The sequence below is a fragment of the Trichomycterus rosablanca genome, chromosome 3 (assembly GCF_030014385.1).
Source record: "Trichomycterus rosablanca isolate fTriRos1 chromosome 3, fTriRos1.hap1, whole genome shotgun sequence".
Taxonomy (NCBI): Eukaryota; Metazoa; Chordata; class Actinopteri; order Siluriformes; family Trichomycteridae; genus Trichomycterus; species Trichomycterus rosablanca.
Window position 1 is genome coordinate 26,734,959 of NC_085990.1, and position 22,073 is coordinate 26,757,031.

Below are 22,073 nucleotides of genomic sequence, written 5' to 3' on the forward strand. Positions count from 1 at the left end.
TTGTATAAAACCATTTCCTCAATACCATAACTGTAAAAGTATCTAAAACAATATTTACATTTTCGGCATTTAGCAGACACTCTTATCCAGAGTGACTTACACAAGTGCTTCCAGAGAAAACAAGAAACAAGTCCAAGGATACACATCTGCTAAAACCCTGGTAGTGTACTTTTTAATTGTAGTAAATAAGAAGTAAATAAAAGCATTAGTAAGTACATGTTAGTTCTCAGTTTAGCAAAGAGGTGGGTTTTTAATAATCTTTTGAAGATGTTCGGACAGACAGAGGAAGTTCGTTCCACCACTTTGGGTGCTAGTACAGTAAAGAGTAGAACCTTGATGCTTGTCTTCCCTGAGTTCTAGGTGGAGGGTCAAGGCTAGCGAGACTAGAGGCTCAGAGGTTGTGTGGTACAGAGCAGCGTTCTGTAAGGCATTTTGGAGCTGGTCCATTTTTGGCTTTGTAGGCGAGCATCAGTGTTTTAAACTGAATGTGTGCAGCTACAGGAAGCCAGTGAAGAGAACGCAGCAGTGAGGTAATGTGGCAGTGTTTAGGTTGGTTGAAAACCAGGCAGGCAGCTGCATTTTGAATTAGTTCCAAGGGTTTAATAGCGGACATGGGAGCACCTGCCAGGAGTGAGTTGTAGTAGTCCAACCATGAGATTACGAGTGACTGGACAAGAATCTGAGTGGCTTCCATTGAGAGAAATGGCCAAAACTTCTTGATGTTGTAAAGGAGTACCCAACACGATTCTGTCATAACTATATATATCTAAGTATTTGAGTATTCAGAGGATCACAGTGGCCTCAGTAAATCTACAATAGAATCAGCTTGGCAAAACCTTAAGCCCTCCCTACCTTGGCAAGGGAGGTAAGTAGGAACCCAACAATCTTAGTAAAAAGGCTCTGAGGGTCCTGTGCAAAGATGGAAGAACCTGATGGATGGGCAGCCATCTCTGCAGCAGTCTATTAATCAGGCCTTTGGCAGTGGCAGGACGGAAGCCACTTTTGAGTATTAAGGCATATGATGGCATGTAAGGACTTGGCAAAATGAGTAAACTGTTTCTGATGAGATTAAAACTGAACACTTTCTGCAGAACAGCAAGCACAGTGTTAGGTGAAAAACAGTCACTGTTGGCTGCATCATGCTATGGGGGTGTTTCTCGGCCACAGGGTAAGGGAAACTGGTGAGAATTGATGGATATATGAATGCAGCCAAATATAGGAACATCTAGTTCACCTTTTAACATGCCAAGGATTTCACCTCTACATTTTTGTAATCTCTTGTCATCTTGATTGTGTAGCACTCCAATCTCTCTCTCTCCCCTGCTAACACACACACACACACACACGAAAAAAAATGCACATCGACACAAAGTAGTTGCCTATAGTGTAAATTTTAGCAATACAGTGTATTTCTCAAGTTAAAGTAACATGAACTAGAACTCTTGAAGTTCTTCTGGCCATTTATTATTTGTAAAGTTCACTATCAAACACCCATATTTAATGCCTTGTCACATTTTCCTAAACTCTATTTCATGCCTGAATAAGTCTATAATGGATGTGTCTGAAATAGGACAGGACCCATCTGCCCTTGTACCATCAGAGACAACTCTTTAATTAACAGCGTATTAGAAATCCATATAACACCAAATAAGCTGGATCAGACATGGTATATAGTCCTTGGTCCTTGCAAAAAAGTGAGAGGATATTTAAGATGGCAGCCAGGAGCCGTTAGAAAGATTCATCATCTATAAAATAGAATATGGACACAGTAGCACTTGTTTGTAGCTGGAGCTGAGAGTTCAATGTACAGTCCAGCCATGCAGACTATTTCAGTTTAGGCATTTTGATTTGGGTACACCCGACCGCTACTCAACTCAGTGGGAATGAGCTTAAGGCAAGGGCAAAGATAAATAGGTCAGAAAACAATGACAGTTCCAACTAGATCTTAAACATTATCTCAAATACACTATATTGCCAAAAGTATTGACTCATTCATCGAAATTATTGAATTCAGGTGTGACAGTGCGGGGTCAGCGGATGCTGAGGTGCATAGTGCGCAGAGGTCGCCAACTTTCTGCAGAGTCAATCGCTACAGACCTCCAAACTTCATGTGGCCTTCAGATTAGCTCAAGAACAGTGCGTAGAGAGCTTCATGGAATGGGTTTCCATGGCTGAGCAGCTGCATCCAAGCCTTACATCACCAAGCACAATGCAAAGCGTCAGATGCAGTGGTGTAAAGCACGCCGCCACTTGACTCTAGAGCAGTGGAGTCGTGTTTTCTGGGGGTGACGAATCACGCTTCTCCGTCTGGCAATCCAATGGAATTAGAATGGGGACTGAGAGCCAGGCCTTCTCGTCCAACATCAGTGTCTGACCTCACAAATGCGCTTCTGGGAGAATGGTAAAAAATTCCCATAAACACACTCCTAAACCTTGTGGAAAGCCTTCCCAGAAGAGTTGAAGCTGTTATAGCTGCAAAGGGTGGGCCGACATCATATTAAACCCTATGGATTAAGAATGGGATGTCACTTAAGTTCATATGCGTGTGAAGGCAGACGAGTGAATACTTTTGGCAATATAGTGTAAATCCAAAAGCTGCAGGGTTGATGGTTGATGTAAGGGCACTATGTGTAAGGTTCTGTGGCGTCAGTGGTACTTACCACTCTTCCCTGATGTCACAGAGCCTTACAGAGCTCAGTAGAGGAAGGCCTTAAATAATAGGCCTTCCAATTAGGGCGAATTGCCTGCAGCTGTGGGCTGGCTTACTTAAGCCAGCTCTGCACAGCAGCGGGTGTCGCACCTTTTGTCTGCTTTTGTTTCTTTTGTTTGTTTTTTCAGTTCTCTGGTGGCAGCGCATCCACGCTTTCATAGGTCAGACGGTATCCCCTGGTGGCATGTGCCATTAGGGTGTGTAGACTGCAAGGTCGAGGTAACATCTTTATTTAGCCTATTGCTTTAGCGTGGTGCGACGCCGTGCAGCCCTCGTGCTGCCTTTTCTTTGTTCGGTTAGCGTTAGCGGTGCGGCTAAACAGCAAGCGATATCGCTTGCAGCCGTATCCGCATTATCCTCTTATCTTAAGTGGTCATTTGGTTTCGTAACCGCTGGATGGCGAGGCCGTTAAGTGTTCGGCTCTCGCGTCAACATCCCCGGTTCGAATCCGCACTTCTGAGGCTGTCTAACTGATTTGTTCTATTCTTCTCTTTTCAGATCGGCGAACTTCATTAGCTGTAACCTTCAGCGAAGCCACGCCGATCGCGTTCTTCCCGTAGCCCACCGCCGTGCGGGGGGCTGTTGATGTCCGGGAGTCCTTAACTCCCGTGTCATATTGCTGTAGTGCCTTAGCGCTTTCAGCTTGGTGGGTCAGTAACTGCCTGATGGTGATGCCGTCAAGCGCTCGGCTATAACGCCATTACCCGGTTTACACCCACCGCTTTATTTTCAGCGATAGTGGGATTAGTAACTGCCTGATGGTGATGCCGTCAAGCGCTCGGCTATAACGCCATTACCCGGTTCATACCCACCGCTTTATTTTCAGCGACAGTGGGATCAGTAACTGCCTGATGGTGATGCCGTCAAGCGCTCGGCTATAACGCCATTACCCGGTTCACACCCACCGCTTTATGTTTCAGCGCCTGTAGGTTCAGTAACTGCCTGATGGTGATGCCGTCAAGCGCTCGGCTATAACGCCATTACCCGGTTCATACCTAGCGCTTTATCTTCAGCGTCTACACACACCCCCTCACCCGCGCTACGTTAGCGCGGTGGCAACACAACCGCCATGCACCGGCGCGACCCGGGTTCGCGCCTTGCATTAATCTTTGTTTTCCTTTTTCAGTTTTCGTTGCCTGCATCGCCCAGCGGTCTCCAGCGGGGTTCATTATTGGTTTTGTTTTTGTTTTGTGTTTAATTTTTCATTTAAAAAATAAAATTATTATTTAAGTTAATCTCCGCACTTGAGTCCTTACTCTCCCACAAAAGCAGACAGAAAGGTGCGACCATTTCTGGACTCAGCGGAGAACCCCTGTTCTCTCCCAAAACATTTTTTGGGGGGGCACTCCCCCGGTTGCCTGTGGCGGCCTGGGGGAATTGGACCGCTGGGCTAGAGACCTCAGGAGAGGTCTCTTTAAGGAGGGGGTACTGTAAGGTTCTGTGGCGTCAGTGGTACTTACCACTCTTCCCTGATGTCACAGAGCCTTACAGAGCTCAGTAGAGGAAGGCCTTAAATAATAGGCCTTCCAATTAGGGCGAATTGCCTGCAGCTGTGGGCTGGCTTACTTAAGCCAGCTCTGCACAGCAGCGGGTGTCGCACCTTTTGTCTGCTTTTGTTTCTTTTGTTTGTTTTTTCAGTTCTCTGGTGGCAGCGCATCCACGCTTTCATAGGTCAGACGGTATCCCCTGGTGGCATGTGCCATTAGGGTGTGTAGACTGCAAGGTCGAGGTAACATCTTTATTTAGCCTATTGCTTTAGCGTGGTGCGACGCCGTGCAGCCCTCGTGCTGCCTTTTCTTTGTTCGGTTAGCGTTAGCGGTGCGGCTAAACAGCAAGCGATATCGCTTGCAGCCGTATCCGCATTATCCTCTTATCTTAAGTGGTCATTTGGTTTCGTAACCGCTGGATGGCGAGGCCGTTAAGTGTTCGGCTCTCGCGTCAACATCCCCGGTTCGAATCCGCACTTCTGAGGCTGTCTAACTGATTTGTTCTATTCTTCTCTTTTCAGATCGGCGAACTTCATTAGCTGTAACCTTCAGCGAAGCCACGCCGATCGCGTTCTTCCCGTAGCCCACCGCCGTGCGGGGGGCTGTTGATGTCCGGGAGTCCTTAACTCCCGTGTCATATTGCTGTAGTGCCTTAGCGCTTTCAGCTTGGTGGGTCAGTAACTGCCTGATGGTGATGCCGTCAAGCGCTCGGCTATAACGCCATTACCCGGTTTACACCCACCGCTTTATTTTCAGCGATAGTGGGATTAGTAACTGCCTGATGGTGATGCCGTCAAGCGCTCGGCTATAACGCCATTACCCGGTTCATACCCACCGCTTTATTTTCAGCGACAGTGGGATCAGTAACTGCCTGATGGTGATGCCGTCAAGCGCTCGGCTATAACGCCATTACCCGGTTCACACCCACCGCTTTATGTTTCAGCGCCTGTAGGTTCAGTAACTGCCTGATGGTGATGCCGTCAAGCGCTCGGCTATAACGCCATTACCCGGTTCATACCTAGCGCTTTATCTTCAGCGTCTACACACACCCCCTCACCCGCGCTACGTTAGCGCGGTGGCAACACAACCGCCATGCACCGGCGCGACCCGGGTTCGCGCCTTGCATTAATCTTTGTTTTCCTTTTTCAGTTTTCGTTGCCTGCATCGCCCAGCGGTCTCCAGCGGGGTTCATTATTGGTTTTGTTTTTGTTTTGTGTTTTGTGTTTAATTTTTCATTTAAAAAATAAAATTATTGTTTAAGTTAATCTCCGCACTTGAGTCCTTTCTCTCCCACGTGACACTATGCATTCCTCACTAACAACACATCAAGCCATTTAAGGTCATACTGTGACAGGGAAGAAAGAAAGTAATGCTAGAACATCTTTACTTATGTGGTGTATGTATTCCAAGCACAATGGTAGTTCAATGGTTAGGTTACTGGACTAGTGATTAGAAGGCTGTTGGTTCAAGATAAGTTGCCACTTTTGGGCCCTTGAGCAAGACCCTTAACCCTTAATTGTTCATAAGTCACTTGTTGTTGGTTGCTTGAGTGTCTGCTAAATGTAAATTAAATAAAAATGTATTTGTTTCTAAGAGTCAGAGATAAAAAAAGCTGCAGAAATATTGAAGTCCTAAAGTCTTTATTTCTTTATGGTTATTTTTTTCTGTGTTCAACATCAGAGTAGCCTGCACTTAGGGCTATGAATCAATACATAGTTTTCTTTTCCTCAGTGTCAACCAGATCCTAAGTGCTCTTTTTGTCTTCAAGCAACATTTTAAAATGTTTTGATGCAAATGTATTTATGTATTTTTATTTATTTATTATCGTTATGCATGTGTATGGGATCCTAATAAAAAAAACCTTATTGGTAGTCTAAGCATTCAGAAAACACTGAGGTGTACTGAGGTGTCTGTTAGCTCTTTGTGGGGTGTAACATGTAATAAGCTGAGATTTATGTCATTCCCCCACATACACACGACTAACGAAATTAAATATTGTCTTAGGACAAAAGAGGGTGCTGATACCAGAGCTGCTCACTGCAGCAGGTTCAGCCCTTCTGCTAAAAGACTCTTTACACAAGACTGTATATTAGGTGTAATTAGCTGTATTAATGCAGGGTGGTGTTAGGTCATTTGGGATACTGTTAACTGTCGATATTGGTTTGTCTGAATTATAGGAACACAGCTTTACAGGTGTTTAGTTGTGTTTTTCCATATCTAAAGCAATATATGATATAAGAATATGAATTACTGTTTACCAAGTATCATTGCTTACCTCTAAATTTACATCTATTCATTTATCTTCAGCAACCATTTTATCCTGACAAGAAATACTGTTAGCAGGGAACAAAAACACTCTACCAAAGTACAGAACATACGCCAGAGCTCAGTTCAGTCCATTATAAAAAATGCAAAAACATAATATACGAAGCTGCTGTCACACATTAGTAGTGAAAGAAAACCAAAGAAAATGAAAACATATTTTTTCCTGGGTCATAATTCAATGACATTTTAGCCAGGTAAGACCACCCCCACTGTAAATGTATAGAATGCCTTCGTCATATTTGTCATATATACAGTGTATCACAGAAGTGAGTACACCCCTCACATTTCTGCAGATATTTAAGTATATCTTTTCATGGGACAACACTGACAAAATGACACTTTGACACAATGAAAAGTAGTCTGTGTGCAGCTTATATAACAGTGTAAATTTATTCTTCCCTCAAAATAACTCAATATACAGCCATTAATGTCTAAACCACCGGCAACAAAAGTGAGTACACCCCTAAGAGACTACACCCCTAAATGTCCAAATTGAGCACTGCTTGTCATTTTCCCTCCAAAATGTCATGTGATTTGTTAGTGTTACTAGGTCTCAGGTGTGCATAGGGAGCAGGTGTGTTCAATTTAGTAGTACAGCTCTCACACTCTCTCATACTGGTCACTGAAAGTTCCAACATGGCACCTCATGGCAAAGAACTCTCTGAGGATCTTAAAAGACGAATTGTTGCGCTACATGAAGATGGCCAAGGCTTCAAGAAGATTGCCAACACCCTGAAACTGAGCTGCAGCACAGTGGCCAAGATCATCCAGCGTTTTAAAAGAGCAGGGTCCACTCAGAACAGACCTCGCGTTGGTCGTCCAAAGAAGCTGAGTGCACGTGCTCAGCGTCACATCCAACTGCTGTCTTTGAAAGATAGGCGCAGGAGTGCTGTCAGCATTGCTGCAGAGATTGAAAAGGTGGGGGGTCAGCCTGTCAGTGCTCAGACCATACGCCGCACACTACATCAAATTGGTCTGCATGGCTGTCACCCCAGAAGGAAGCCTCTTCTGAAGTCTCTACACAAGAAAGCCCTCAAACAGTTTGCTGAAGACATGTCAACAAAGGACATGGATTACTGGAACCATGTCCTATGGTCTGATGAGACCAAGATTAATTTGTTTGGTTCAGATGGTCTCAAGCATGTGTGGCGGCAATCAGGTGAGGAGTACAAAGATAAGTGTGTCATGCCTACAGTCAAGCATGGTGGTGGGAATGCCATGGTCTGGGGCTGCATGAGTGCAGCAGGTGTTGGGGAGTTACATTTCATTGAGGGACACATGAACTCCAATATGTACTGTGAAATACTGAAGCAGAGCATGATCCCCTCCCTCCGGAATCTGGGTCGCAGGGCAGTGTTCCAGCATGATAATGACCCCAAACACACCTCTAAGACGACCACTGCTTTATTGAAGAGGCTGAGGGTAAAGGTGATGGACTGGCCAAGCATGTCTCCAGACCTAAACCCAATAGAACATCTTTGGGGCATCCTCAAGCGGAAGGTGGAGGAGCGCAAAGTCTCGAATATCCGCCAGCTCCGTGATGTCATCATGGAGGAGTGGAAAAGCATTCCAGTGGCAACCTGTGAAGCTCTGGTAAACTCCATGCCCAGGAGAGTTAAGGCAGTTCTGGGAAATAATGGTGGCCACACAAAATATTGACACTTCAGCAACTTTCACTAAGGGGTGTACTCACTTTTGTTGCCGGTGGTTTAGACATTAATGGCTGTATATTGAGTTATTTTGAGGGAAGAATAAATTTACACTGTTATATAAGCTGCACACAGACTACTTTTCATTGTGTCAAAGTGTCATTTTGTCAGTGTTGTCCCATGAAAAGATATACTTAAATATCTGCAGAAATGTGAGGGGTGTACTCACTTCTGTGATACACTGTACATATACATGTGTATAGTACAACACATATCCCAGCTTGTTTGGAAGCCGGGGTCAGGGCACAGGGTCAGTCATTGTACAGCGCCCCTGGAGCTGAGAGGGTTAAGGGCCTTGCTTAAGGGCCCTCAGTGGCTGCATGGCAGAGCTGGGATTCAAACTCTTAGCCTTTCAGTTGATAGCCCAAAGCCCTACCTACTAGGCTACCACTGTCCCGTCACCAAATGTGGTGTAGCATCTAGTTTTAGAGATGCTTTTCAGCAGTATGGACATGCAGCCTGGTCAGTATTAAAAGGGAAAAATAATGTCTAGTACATAGAGATCTCCTAATGCATGCTCAATAATCCAGATACACAAATCCACAATGTTAAATCAGTTCATCTGTCCAGAAATTCAAACTGGATGGAGTTGCCCAATTAATAATGATATGGAATATGTGACAAGGCTCCTAACCCATTCAATTGCTTGTGTTGTTTACTGTCACATTGTAAGTGGTTGATAAAAATGAAATGACTTAATCTTTCTTCTTATGTTAGAACCAAGAAAAATACATTTCTTATTTAATTTAATATTTTAAGTATAGTTTGTTGGATGAACTATATAGTTTTAACTTTTACTTGATACTTATTAGATAAATAATAGCCTGGTGGGGCCTGACATGGGAAAAAAAATTGAGAATATCAATGATTTATAATCAGAATTGTAAAATTAATTCTGCTGTTTAATAAAATTTTCTTTTTTGTCTTTTCCATCTTGAACAGAAATCCTTCACCGACTCTGCAGGAGCCAGCTATCTGGTCTGATCAGTTCAACAGTTTCATATGCAAGTAAGTAAAATGTGGGAATCATACTCAGTATGTGTTCTACAGAAACCTAGATCCAATCACCAGCATCAGGCAACACTAAGTGCATTGCATCCCAGTTTTAATGTTATTCAAAGACAACACACACGTTTGAGTGTTCTGTTTCTGATAATTATCATGATTTGGTACAAAAGCAGCCTCCAGGAAAGGTTGAGTCTGTGAGGAGCAAAGATGGGTATTGGATCTTCAGTTTGTCAACAAATGCATGAGAAAATTATTGAAATGTCTAAGTTAAACACCCGTGGTCTCCAGTTTCTCAGATTGCACTGCATCAAGAACCCTCATTTATCAATAAAATGTCTTTTAACTGACCGGTTTCATTGTCTTTTGTAAGTATAAATAAATAGAATAGAATATAATTTGATACCTGCCATACACTCAACAACACTGGACCAGAGGCATTTTTACCAGTCTATTACATCATTTACCACTGTGTTATGTCAAGTTTCACTGAGCCAAAAACACAGAGAGGCAGGTGTTTTGCATGTCCTAAGACACGGTGTGTGTTTGATTGGCCTACCTGCAGTCTAGATTTGTCTCTTTGTTCTCTCATTTTTTATTGCATTATTTTGGAACTAGGGTTTGTGTATATGTAATGTAATATGCAAAAATATATGGACTGACATGATTTGTATGCTGATGTCTGACTGTGCAGGTGTCTTATTAAGGACTTTGAGTTGCGGCCAAATGTTCAGGATCTGCTCGAGCATCCTTTCATTAAACAGGTCTCAGGTCAAGTGGAACCTCTACAGAAACAGCTGAAGGAGCTTATAGAACTCAGTCAGCGGATAGAAGTTATTGAGAAAACCAGGTACATGTCAAGATATCACCTACTAATTTTAGAACTAGATGAAAAATCAGTATGTGGATAGAAGAGCAATCAATGTCTGTAGCAACAGCCTGAACTCATCTGGACTATCAAAAATAATTTATTTATCTAAAAAATAATTAGTTAATTTATTTATCTAAGTGTTTATACAAATATATAGGCATCAGTTAAATCATGTAATAGTTCAGGTTTTTAATAACATTTACTGTTTTTTTTACAATGGGAATATTTTGTTTCATTTCATTAATATTTTTTATGTTTAATAATTTTAATAATATTTGGATTTTAGTCTAAACTATATGTTTAATTATAATCCCGCAGCTTGTGTATGTTAGCTATGCAGATTTAGGACCTGTAACAGGGTTTAGATGAGATTCTGTACACTTCACATTGTTTCAGGAATAAGTAATATTGACCAATATAAGATGGACAATTTAAAGAAACAAGATGTAAACTCATTCAATCATTTTTAATAAATACATACTATAATACTTATATTATTATATTTTTAGACAACAGATTATTGCCCTAAATGTATATCTGGGCATTTTCAGCTAAGTACCTAGTTTTCATTAATTCCCTGATTTAAAAGGTCAACAGATGTTTTTTTTTCTAATTTGCTGTTTGAATTGTATATTCTCTTATCTTTCCCACATTCAAGAGTGACTGGTAAATACCCCAGTGAGAGTCATGAATTATTGCCTGAAAGTTTCTCAAAACACTGATTTGATCAGCTTAAAAGAGTAAAACATTAATAGAAAAAAAATCTTCAGCTACATTTATTTTTTTTAAATATTTTTAGGGGTTCTCATAATTGCACATGTGATTTTGTTAAAAAAAATTTCCTGATGAGGGATTTTTTTCTTGGAATAAAATGTAAAATGGATTTTTTGGATTTTTCCTTATTTTTCACTGTGTAATTAAGCTAATTTAACCAAAATACACAATAAACAATTTTTTACTTATCAGGAGGGAGATAATAATTATAAAGTGAACACTAATAATCGTACAACAGTATTCCATTTATTTAAAAAAAATATAGGATAGTTTAAATAAAATCATTTTTATAGGATAGTTTAAATAAAATCATCATAATAATTGAAACAATGACAGCATTACAATTACTCTTAATTTATCATATATTAGCATAAATGGTTAGGAATAGCTGAAATAAATAACTAGCAGGTAACATCTTTAATTCAGTTATAAGCTTCTAATGTTGCTCAAAACTACCCTAGTTACCACTTATGCATGCATATTACCTATTTATTCATCATTAATACAGTATGTCTCATATATTTTAGCTGGTTAGTACATGCATTTAGGCCACACATCTACACTAAAAAGTCTAACTTGTCAAAATGTTTGTTGAACTTTTCAGGTACAAGAGGATCCACACTAAACAAGGCAGCATCATGTCTCAGAACGAGGAAGTTGATATTCAAGACCTGACAGTCCTGGAAGCCCTTGATGAAGTAAGAATTATTGACTCCAACACAGCAACCATGCAAATCAATTCTAACCATCCATACAGTGTGCATTCCAAAGTGTACATACACTTGTTAGAGTTATGTGTGTAGTGCCCAGGTGGCGCAGCGGGATATTCTGCTAGCACACCAGCGTCGAGATTCTGAACTCGGCCTTGCCACCGTCTAGCAGGCATAATTGGTAGTGCCTGCAGCAGACACGTCTCTGCTAGGGCGGGATGACCGGACTATGTGGGTGCGGTCTTCAAACACTGTGTAAAGACCCTGATTGGCAGATAGAGTGCATAGGTGAAAAAGGGTTAAGCAATATACCCACCTCGACTGCAATCAGAGATCCCCAGCAGCGGAAGACAAACTGACTATGCTAAATTGGGAGAAAATGAGAGAATAATGCATAAATAAAAATAGAAAAAAAGAGTTATGTGTGTAATAGCAGTCTTGGGATTTTAATGAGTTTTGCAATTGTTCTTTTTCTGTGAATGAACAATTGGAACAATGTCCACTTCTTTTTTGAGTTTGAGCTCTTTGTTGTATGTGTTGTTTTGCTTGTAGCATGATCTTTTTAGTTATTGTTCGTGTATTAATTGTAACCTTTCCACTCCAATTTGAATAAGGCTAGTTTGATTGTACCCCAAAAAGCACATGAAACAATCCACTAGTCAGAAAACCCAAACTGTAACTGTAATGCTACAAGGAAATGTATCCAGATAGAATAAAACAAATCAAAATGAAACAGGTCTGCCATAACTTAGTTGTTGGAACATGTGTGGCCTTGTCTACAGTTAAAACAGCTTAACATCACCATGTGCATAAAAGCTGCAAATTTGCATATACCAGTTCTAACACACCATTTATACAGGTTTAAAACACATGAAGACAAGTGGTCCGAGCCTACAAACCCAGCCATATGCAGTTTTAATTTGTATGATTTATATTGTTTTCTAATGCACAGGCATGCACTGATATCTCCACCAGTAGCCCTATTGCAAACGTCAGATGGAAAAATGAACAAACCAATTTAAAACAATAACAGTTTATTTGCTTAGACTAACATTTGCTGTGATTTATTAACACACTGACATACTGAAAGATACAAATCGCTCCAATACTCAATGATGTATTTCCCTCATCCATAACAGCAGTGAGGCTGGCTTGAAGGATTTTGATGCACTCTTTATTTTTCATGTGCTGGGAGTGATGGTGGCAGATGATAGGAACGATGTGGAATTTGTCTTGTCTGGACTAAAATATGGAATTGTAAAGTCCTCTCTGATGTTTTTCCTGTTTTTTTCTACACACTTAAATGACCAGAATAATAAGTTTGGGTATGATAAAGGAAACCAAAGGGAAGTTTGGGTTTTTTTTTATCCATCCACAAATACTGTAAATGTAATAATACAATGCATGATACTCTGCACAATCAAGCCACATTTACATGCAATAATATCTTACTTGTGTGGCTTGTCTGTATAGCTTGCTTGACTGTAAACTGTCATACCTACAGTATGTTTCTAGCTTCTACTTCTGGGCATACCTGTTCTTGTGGTTCTTGTTTTATATCTGACAATTCCTTCCTCACATATTTCCTTAGTTTAAGATGACATTTTCATCTCTCACCCATGCTAAGAGATCACTGACCACCAGCCCTATTTATTACAAAATCATTACAATTCCAAGACTGATATGACAGAGAGCATTCAATCGTGTATACAAACTTTTTACCTTTGTTAATAATGCTGGCAAAAATCTTTACATTACCCAAAACAAATAGCTCTGTTTTGCAAAAAATAGCTTAGTTTTTTGGACTTTCAGGTGGCACAGTGGTAAATTGTTAGCTCACTAGTGCTGGGATCCAGGGTTTGAATACACAGTGGCTTGGCGTCCTGTCTGGGGGATGTTACCCCATTTCACTCTTTTCAGGGAAATCTAACCCACCAAAATAGGATGAAATGAAAAATGTTGCTGAATGCCACAAACACCACTGCTCAGGTCAAAAAAGCTCAACAGCGGCTATATTTTCTGAGAACACTCAGGAAAAACAACCTGAACACGGAGCTTTTGGTGACATTCTACCACTGCTCTGTGTAGAGCATACTGACTTACTGCATTAATGCATGGTATGCCAACTGCACAGTAGCAGACAGCCCTCCAAAGGGTTATACAAACTGCTCAAAAAATTATTGGTCGGTCCCTGCCCACACTGGAGGACATCTTCAGAACTCGCTGTCTAAACAGAGCCAGAGGGATTCTGAAAGATGCCACTCACCCTGGACACAATCTTTTTTCTCTTCAACCGTCTGGAAGACATTATAGGGTTTTAAGGACACACACCTGACGACTTAAAAACAGTTTCTTTCAAAGTGCCATGTTGCTTTAAACAATGTTGCTTTAGTGCCATTGTTGCCCTCCTACCCCTCCCACTCATCTCACCACTATTGTAAACTGAAGTGCAACAATACTGTTATTTAAACATGTGCAATACTGCTACACTTCTTCATACACTCTTCCCATTAATTAACTAAAGTCTGTTTCAGCCAGACCAGTCCAGACCAACTGCCAACAACTGTGTATACTGTTTAATATATAATAAATGTTATGCCTCTAACTTTATAGCAGCAGTTTGGGGAACACCCTTTAATGTTTCAGCATGGCTGTGTCCCTGTGCATGGAGTGAAATCCTTGAAGAAATTATTTGACTAGCTTGGCATCAAGGAACTCCAGTGGCTGAACACATCTGAGATGAATTGGACCACCACTTGTGAGCTGGGTTTCCAGGTTCAACATTACTCCTGACTAAATAAAGACAAATTTCCACAGACATGCTGGGGGGATTCCATATTACTGCCCATGGTTATAGAAGTCATAAAAGTCACGCTACTAGCATGTGTAAAGCTGGCTAGGTCACAGCAAGAAGTCTGAGTAAAGATCTAGCTCTGGATGTTGCCTAAAAAAGTTTCTGTCTCAAAAGACATTTTAATATGGCTGGATGTGACTAGCAAACCAAACTCTGCCCTTGGTTCATAATAGAAAAAAAAACCCAGAAGGCAAAGCTCATGTTTACTGTGGCCGATCCATTGATAGATTTAAAATGAATATATTGTTGCCTGTAAACAGATGCACTGGTCAATGATGGCTTGGCTATATGTAACCTGTGTTTTATTTTCTAGGATACAGTAACAGAGCAACTGCAGAAGCGTTACGAGAAGGATCAGATTTATACATATGTGGGAGACATCCTTATCGCACTCAATCCCTTTCAAACCATAGATCTCTACACTCAAGAGGTATACAAATATATGATCTGTATGTGTGTGTGTACTCTCAAACACCATTGTATAAACCCTCCCATATTTTATGAGATAAAATCAACATTTCATTTTCCTCTGCACTTTATTTATTGCCTCATCTATCTTTCTCTGCTTTTTTATTAATGATCTGTTATATATCAGCGTAAAAGTCCTCACTATTTCCTTTTTTGCAATATGTAGAGCATTGCTTGATTCGTAATAAAGTCATATTTTCTGGTTTTTATCTTTTAGCACATGGATACGTACAATGGAGCCAAACGCAATGAAAACCCTCCTCACATATTTGCTGTTGCTGACACCGCCTACCAGTCCATGGTGTCCAACAACACTGATCAGGTGCTGCAGCACATCTACACTGCACCATAAAGACTGGGAATCAGTTAGAAATATTCACTTACAGTAAATGGTGAACACAATGTCATGCTGGTCATGTTTTTTAATAGAAAATGCCCAAGCAATAATGATAAATTAAAGCTAACACTGAGACCATAGACTCTTTGTTGATCTACATTATGCTGAGCTCAGGAATGGTAACTGCCATGAAAAAGAAAGTGAAGTAAAAGGAATAGGTACCTGGACCCCTTATTTTTTATGCTTCAGTGCCTTTGATTTCACATTTAAAATAGTAAAAAAAATAAATTTGGTGCTTTTCCAGTTATTCTATGGAACTGTGCTTGTCAATAGTGGTACTTGTAACTCAAAGTCCCCTAAACTTAAAATCAACTCAACGTTTCCCCTAAACTTAATGTGTTCAGTTTGTTTTAAAAAAAATTATTTATTTAATTTCAAATTAACTAACAGTCGTTTTGCTCAGCACTTGGCTTGAGCGGTGTGATAATACATCATCAAAGTGTGCATATGAGACAAAACTGCATTTGTGTGGAATAACCTTCAGATTCACCCTGAAAGCATCCACATGTATCTGTGTTTAGCTGGATTTTCCTCACTATTTCACTTTTAAACTTGTGTTACAGCTCGGGGTTCTGAAGAATTGTAAGAATCAGCTTTTTATTTCAGTGTTTTTATATTATATTTGTGTTATTTTCTGTGTATAAGTGACAAAAACAACCCCATTATTTTACATCAGCCTAAATATATGCAAGTCTACGGGACCATGGAAAACATTAACAGGTTTTCCCATACATCCTTATGGGAAAAAATACCTTAAAACGTAACGCCTTTTAAACTCAATGCCACCCCCAGAACCAACTGACGTTGAGTTTCAAGGTACCACTGTATTAAAATAAAAAATAAAAAAGCTAAAAGCATTTCATCAGCTGGATGGCCTGTTAAGGAAAATTTGTGAACTAGCAGTTGTTATTTATTTTACAAATCTAATTCAAATTAAATTCAAAGCTGCACTTTAGGAGTCAGAACTTTTTTTTTACATTTTAGGTCATAATAATAAAAAAACCTGAAGATCCTGCTGTATAGGTTAGGCCAGATTTCTAAAGGTGGCTTAATTTTAACCAAACAGTAAAGGTAAACATAAATAAATTGTTGACATTTCGGGTTTATTTGTTAGCAAGTGTAGCTATTCCTCTTTGGGTGCATTGTACATATTCATATGGCTTGGCAGGAACACTGTTCTGACTAATTTCTGTACCAATACACTGTATTTCTGTACATTTGTTGTATTACCTCAGACTCTTCATTTAGACCTTGCTTCTTTGATCTTGTTTTGTTAATGAGTGTCCTTAGACACTCCATTTATCTAACCCTAGCCTGTGATCAAGAAAAAATAGATGTCGTACAATCAAAGGCTTTTTATTGTTTGAAAAGTTAGAACAAAGGAAAATCTCCCATGATTAAAATACAAGGGATCTTCAAAAAGTTTCCGCACTTTTATATTTTGGTTGGAAACTGTGAGGGTGGGAGTAGTAGTAATTGGCCGTGTCTGACAGACAGAGAGATCTTATAGTCTGGATTTAACTCCATCTGATTTCCACCTTTTTGGACCGCCCAAGAAGCGGATATTGAGGATTTGAATGTGATGATGATGTGAAAGCAGTGGTGCATCAGTGGCTACGCACTCAACCAAAACCATTTTTTTGCTGATGGCATTAAAAAGTTGGTATGACGCTGGGAAAAATGCATCATAAGGTGACTATGTTGAAAAGTGATGTCATCTGCTTTTGAAATTCTTAATAAATAGAGTTTAAAAAGTGTGGAAACTTTTTGAAGAACCCTCGTATTTACACAATAAACACTTTTAAAACTTTTTAAGAACTTTTAAATTACTCAGGGTAGTGGTAGCTCAGTGATTTAGGTGCTGGACTAGTAATCAAATGGTTGCTGGTTTAAGTCCCATCACTGCCAGGATGTCACTGCTGGGCCCCTGAGCAAGGTCCTTAACCCTCAATTGCTTTAGATAAAAGTTACTTTAGATAAAAATGACTGCTAAATGTAAGTGTAAATGTAAATCTGGATGTCGGAAGCATGGTTTGGATTAATGCTGATCAATTTTGTTCCACCTCATATACAGTGCATTGTGATCAGTGGAGAAAGTGGAGCGGGGAAGACGGAAAGTGCTCACCTCCTCGTCCAGCAGCTTAGTGTACTCGGCAAGGTATCAACAAATCCTACATTCTTATTTTGTTTAGTTCTCAATGAAACCAAAAAGCTTGTGCTTAGAATCAACAGTCAGCCAAATACTACTATATGCAGGAGACTTCAGTCAAATACAAAGATTAGATCAAATCCATTTTAGTTACCATCACAGCTAACATCCTGAAGCTAGCCTGAACATAGTGGGTTAAATCTACTGTAGGCTAACAATGTCACAAGCAGTTTTACATAAGTGTATGTCCGAAAACCTCAGTGACCACAAGGTTTTTAGACCTGGGTACCACATAGAGGTGACTGTGGCATGGAAGAACCCAAAAAGTCATATCATGGTTAGTAAGTATTTACATTTATGAAAAGTTTTACTGAGTACACTTAGTACACTTAGAATTAGGTACATGGCTTTCTGCTTATGTTTACACATTCTAAAGAAAATCTAGATATTTGCACTATAGTGGAAGAAATAAATAAATGCTAATAAAGCAAACTTTATATCGCTTACAGGCAGGTAATCAGACCCTGCAAGAGAAGCTCCTGCAGGTAAACAACCTTGTAGAGGCATTCGGTAATGCCCGTACAGTTAATAATGATAACTCCAGTCGCTTCGGCAAATATCTGGAGATGAAGTTTACAAGTGGAGGAGCTTTGGTGAGCTCCCAGATCTCTGAATACCTGCTAGAAAAATCCCGTGTTGTTCAACAAGCTGGGTAAGCATTTATTACTATCCAATTCACTCTAATCTAATATACACTGAAATGATCAAAAGTAAGAGAACACCATTTGCAATATTTCACTTTAGGTCTTGCAGACACACTCATTGCTTACTGATGTATAAAATTAAGTAAATAAACTAAATTATTGGCTTACAGGCATTCAATTTACCCAATACCTACTTACCCAATATCATCAGTACAAAAATAATATTCTACACACACACACACACACACAAATATATATATATTATTTTATATTATTTTATATTATGTATATTATATTAGGGCCGCTCCCATATTTTAGGGGTTGCCAAAGTGCATCTGCATATCTGCTTTAGCACAGTTTTTATGCCTGACGCAATCCCCCTTATTTTATGTAGGCTTAAAACTGGCATTGAGAATGCACTAACAAGTGCACCTACCAATGGCTAAGCTTTTCGGTCATTCACAACCTCTCAGGCATAGTCCAACTGATAGCAAACCCTGGATCTTAGCAGTGCTCAGAGATCTCAGCAGCAGCCCTGGTAATAGGCTAGCTTGGTTCATCACTGCACCACCCTAGTGCCAAAAATTAATGATTTATTTATTTATTAGGAGTTTAAAATCATATTTGACACATTTTGGTGACATTTGTGACAGGACAGGTAATTACTGGTTACACAAGATTCATCATTTCACAAGTTTGAAATCAAACACAGTCGTGGACAATTTTGGAATCTCCAATTCACCTCACTTGCACGTCTTTGGACTGTGGGAGGAAACCGAAGCTCTCTGAGAAAACCCACACAGACACAGGGAGAACATGCAAATTCCACACTAAAAGGACCTGGATTGCTCTACCTGAACCCTCTTGCTGTGAGGTGACAGTGCTACCCACTGAGCCACCGTTCCGCCCTGAGCACCCAGAATAATAATTATAAATAAATAAAATAATAACAAACTCAGTTTAGGTATTTAACTAATTAATATATAAACCACTTCTTTTCTACCTCTTTGTTTGAGTTATTATTTGACCTTGTTTTTGTCACATTAAAATACTGCAAGAGCAGAGATGTGACCTGAGAAGATCTTGTGAGAATGTGAGAATGTTCCAGGCTGTAAATCAACTCTTTTTTTTATATACATCTTTTAGAGAAAGTGTAAAGCTGTGTAATTGACAGTGAAGTGTTTAAACAGAACAGACTGAATATTGCAAATAATCAAGCCATTCATTCAGAATCTTCGCTGACATCTGAAATTACAGTGATGCAAAAGCAAAGACATCGGTGATAATTACAGAGAAGCTAATCGCAGTAATTACAAACCTGTAGTCTGATTACGGCTGATTGTGCTGAACCCTTTACTGATCAAAACAACTGTATTATTGATTTTTGTAGCTAGTTTTGTCGGACTAAAATGTACTTTATGCACTAAAAGTGCATTTTTTTCTGTTTCCATTGTTTTAAGGTAACACTTTATTCCTCTGAATTTGTTGTTGTTTACACCTATGTACAAGGGATACATTTAGGTGCTTTGTATCCCACATAGTATATTTATAAAACATTTACATTTAAATTAAATCATTTGCTGTTTCAAAATGCCCAACACCCAAAACCTGTTCCAAAATCAGTCCAAATACATCACTTTCTGAAATGTAAAGTATAATCAGGCAGTAGTGGCCAGACAAACTGGTCTCCTTTTACCCCTTCTTATTTTTTGATAAACTATATGTGCAAATGTATGTGGACACCGTTCCTACATCATACTGGTAATTTTCCAAACCCAAAATCATGAGCATTAACATATAGTTTGCCCCTTTATGGCTATAGCAGCCTCTACTCTTCTAAAAAGGCTTTCCACAAGATTTTGGAGTGTGGTTGTGATAATTTTATCAGACTGTAGCTTTAATCCAATTTTACTATTTGCAAAATAGTCAGATTTGCCTATGTATACTTATAGGTTGTTTTAGTAAGGATACTGGATTGCAAACACCTGGATGGCAAGCCGGTCTACAGTGCTAGCCTACGTAGCCCATGCTATGAGCTGGCATCTACACAGATATGATTGAGTATATCGGGCTATAAAAGTTTTTAAAAAAACATGTCAGAATAAACGTTAGCTATTTTTTAATATACAGTTAAGATACATTTACAGTTTTGAATGTTTTCTTTGCAAAATAAGGGTAAGGGTTACCTTACCTCGTGTAATCTTTCCACCACTCTAGGATGAGGTACTCTTCCACTGACCTGAACTCTTTCTTTATTTTACTTTAATTTGTGTTCTTGCAAATTTCTGATTGCACAAATCACTGCACACTAAAGGACAGAGAAGACAAAACAGAGAAGGAAATCTGATTTGACTTGTCAGACTGAGTTCCAGAAATCTCTCTTGGCCTAGTCTTCTCAATAACAATGCAACTTCCAGTCTAGATAAACTATTAAGTATGATGGTTAACACTTGCTTCTTTTAAGACATACAATGCCAGATACCATATTTTGGAAATGCAGCTCATGCAACATCATTGAGCTGATGACTTATAAAAGGAGGCCCACAAATATGTAATTGGGTAAAAGTTGTAATTGACCAAAAGGGTAGAAAGACAGTTACCATTTTTATACTCTTTGATTAAAGCTAGTGGCTGGTATTTGTCTGTAAGAACTTTGTCATATACACTGATCAGTCATAACATTAAAACCACCCCCTTGTTTCTACACTGACTGTCCGTTTTATCAGCTCCACTTACCATATAGAAGCACTTTGAAGTTCTACAATTACTGACTGTAGTCCATCTATTTCTCCACATACCCTTTTAGCCTGTTCTTCAATGATCAGGACCCTCACAGGGCCACAGAGCAGGTATTATGTAGGTGGTGGATCATTCTCAGCACTGCAGTGACACTGACATGGTGGTGGTGTTTTAGTGTGTGTTGTGCTGGTATGAGTGGATCAGCACACAGCAGCGCTGTTGGAGTTTTAAAATACCGTGTCCACTCACTGTCCACTCTATTAGAAACTCCTACCTAGTTGGTCCACCTTGTAGATGTAAAGTCAGAGACGATCGCTCATCTATTGCTGCTGTTTGAGTTGGTCACCTTCTAGACCTTCATCAGTGGTCACAAGACGCTGCTCACGGGGTGCTGTTGGCTGGATATTTTAGGTTGGTGGACTATTCAGTCCAGCAGTGACATTGAGGTGTTTAAAAACTCCATCAGCGCTGCTGTGCCTTATCTACTTATACCAGCACAACACACACTAACACACCACCACCATGTCAGTGTCACTGCAGTGCTGAGAATGACCCACCACCTAAATAATACCTGCTCTGTAGAGGTCCTGGGAGAGTCCTGACCATTGAAGAACTGTAGAACTACAAAGTGCTTCTATATGGTAAGTGGAGCTGACAAAATGGACAGTGAGTGTATTAAAATTTTGTTTTCCATCAGTTTAATGATATCTTGATAATCAATCTGACTTCATATGTGGATTTTGACCAATAAAGTAAAATATTGAAGTAAAAAACCTACCAATTTATTCTAAATACTGTCTGCTTTTTGTCCCTCTGTTTACTCTTTTCTTACAGTGGAGAGCTTAATTTTCATGTTTTCTACTACATTTACACTGGTCTGGCTGAAAAAAAGGAGCTTGCCCAGTACAAGCTATCTGAAGATAAAATACCAAAGTAGGTTTTCATTTTTTTTTTCAATCATTAAGCTTTTTTAATCAATTCATAGTCCAACACAGCACTGATTCTATTATTTTGTTCTCTAACTTAGGTACCTCAAAAACGAAAATATTGAGCTTGTTCCTGATGTAATTGGGAATGCCTCTTACAAGGAGCAGTTTGAGGCAGTGGAGCAGTGTTTCAACGTGATTGGCTTCACCACTGAGGTACTTCAGCCAAACAATATCTATTTGAT

At 39.7% G+C, this 22,073-nt stretch overlaps 1 protein-coding gene across 1 annotated transcript in view; it reads left to right on the plus strand.

Annotated features, from left to right (window-relative positions):
* The window catches only part of myo3a (myosin IIIA), a 132,075-nt gene that overhangs the window by 56,809 nt on the left and 53,193 nt on the right, over positions 1 to 22,073 (plus strand). The window contains exons 7-15 of the mRNA XM_062992288.1: positions 9,174 to 9,239; positions 9,931 to 10,086; positions 11,486 to 11,579; positions 14,759 to 14,875; positions 15,131 to 15,235; positions 17,385 to 17,468; positions 17,969 to 18,171; positions 21,737 to 21,835; positions 21,930 to 22,044. Of these exons, the coding sequence (XP_062848358.1) occupies positions 9,174 to 9,239; positions 9,931 to 10,086; positions 11,486 to 11,579; positions 14,759 to 14,875; positions 15,131 to 15,235; positions 17,385 to 17,468; positions 17,969 to 18,171; positions 21,737 to 21,835; positions 21,930 to 22,044 (1,039 nt within the window). The remainder of the gene's footprint in view (positions 1 to 9,173; positions 9,240 to 9,930; positions 10,087 to 11,485; positions 11,580 to 14,758; positions 14,876 to 15,130; positions 15,236 to 17,384; positions 17,469 to 17,968; positions 18,172 to 21,736; positions 21,836 to 21,929; positions 22,045 to 22,073) is intronic.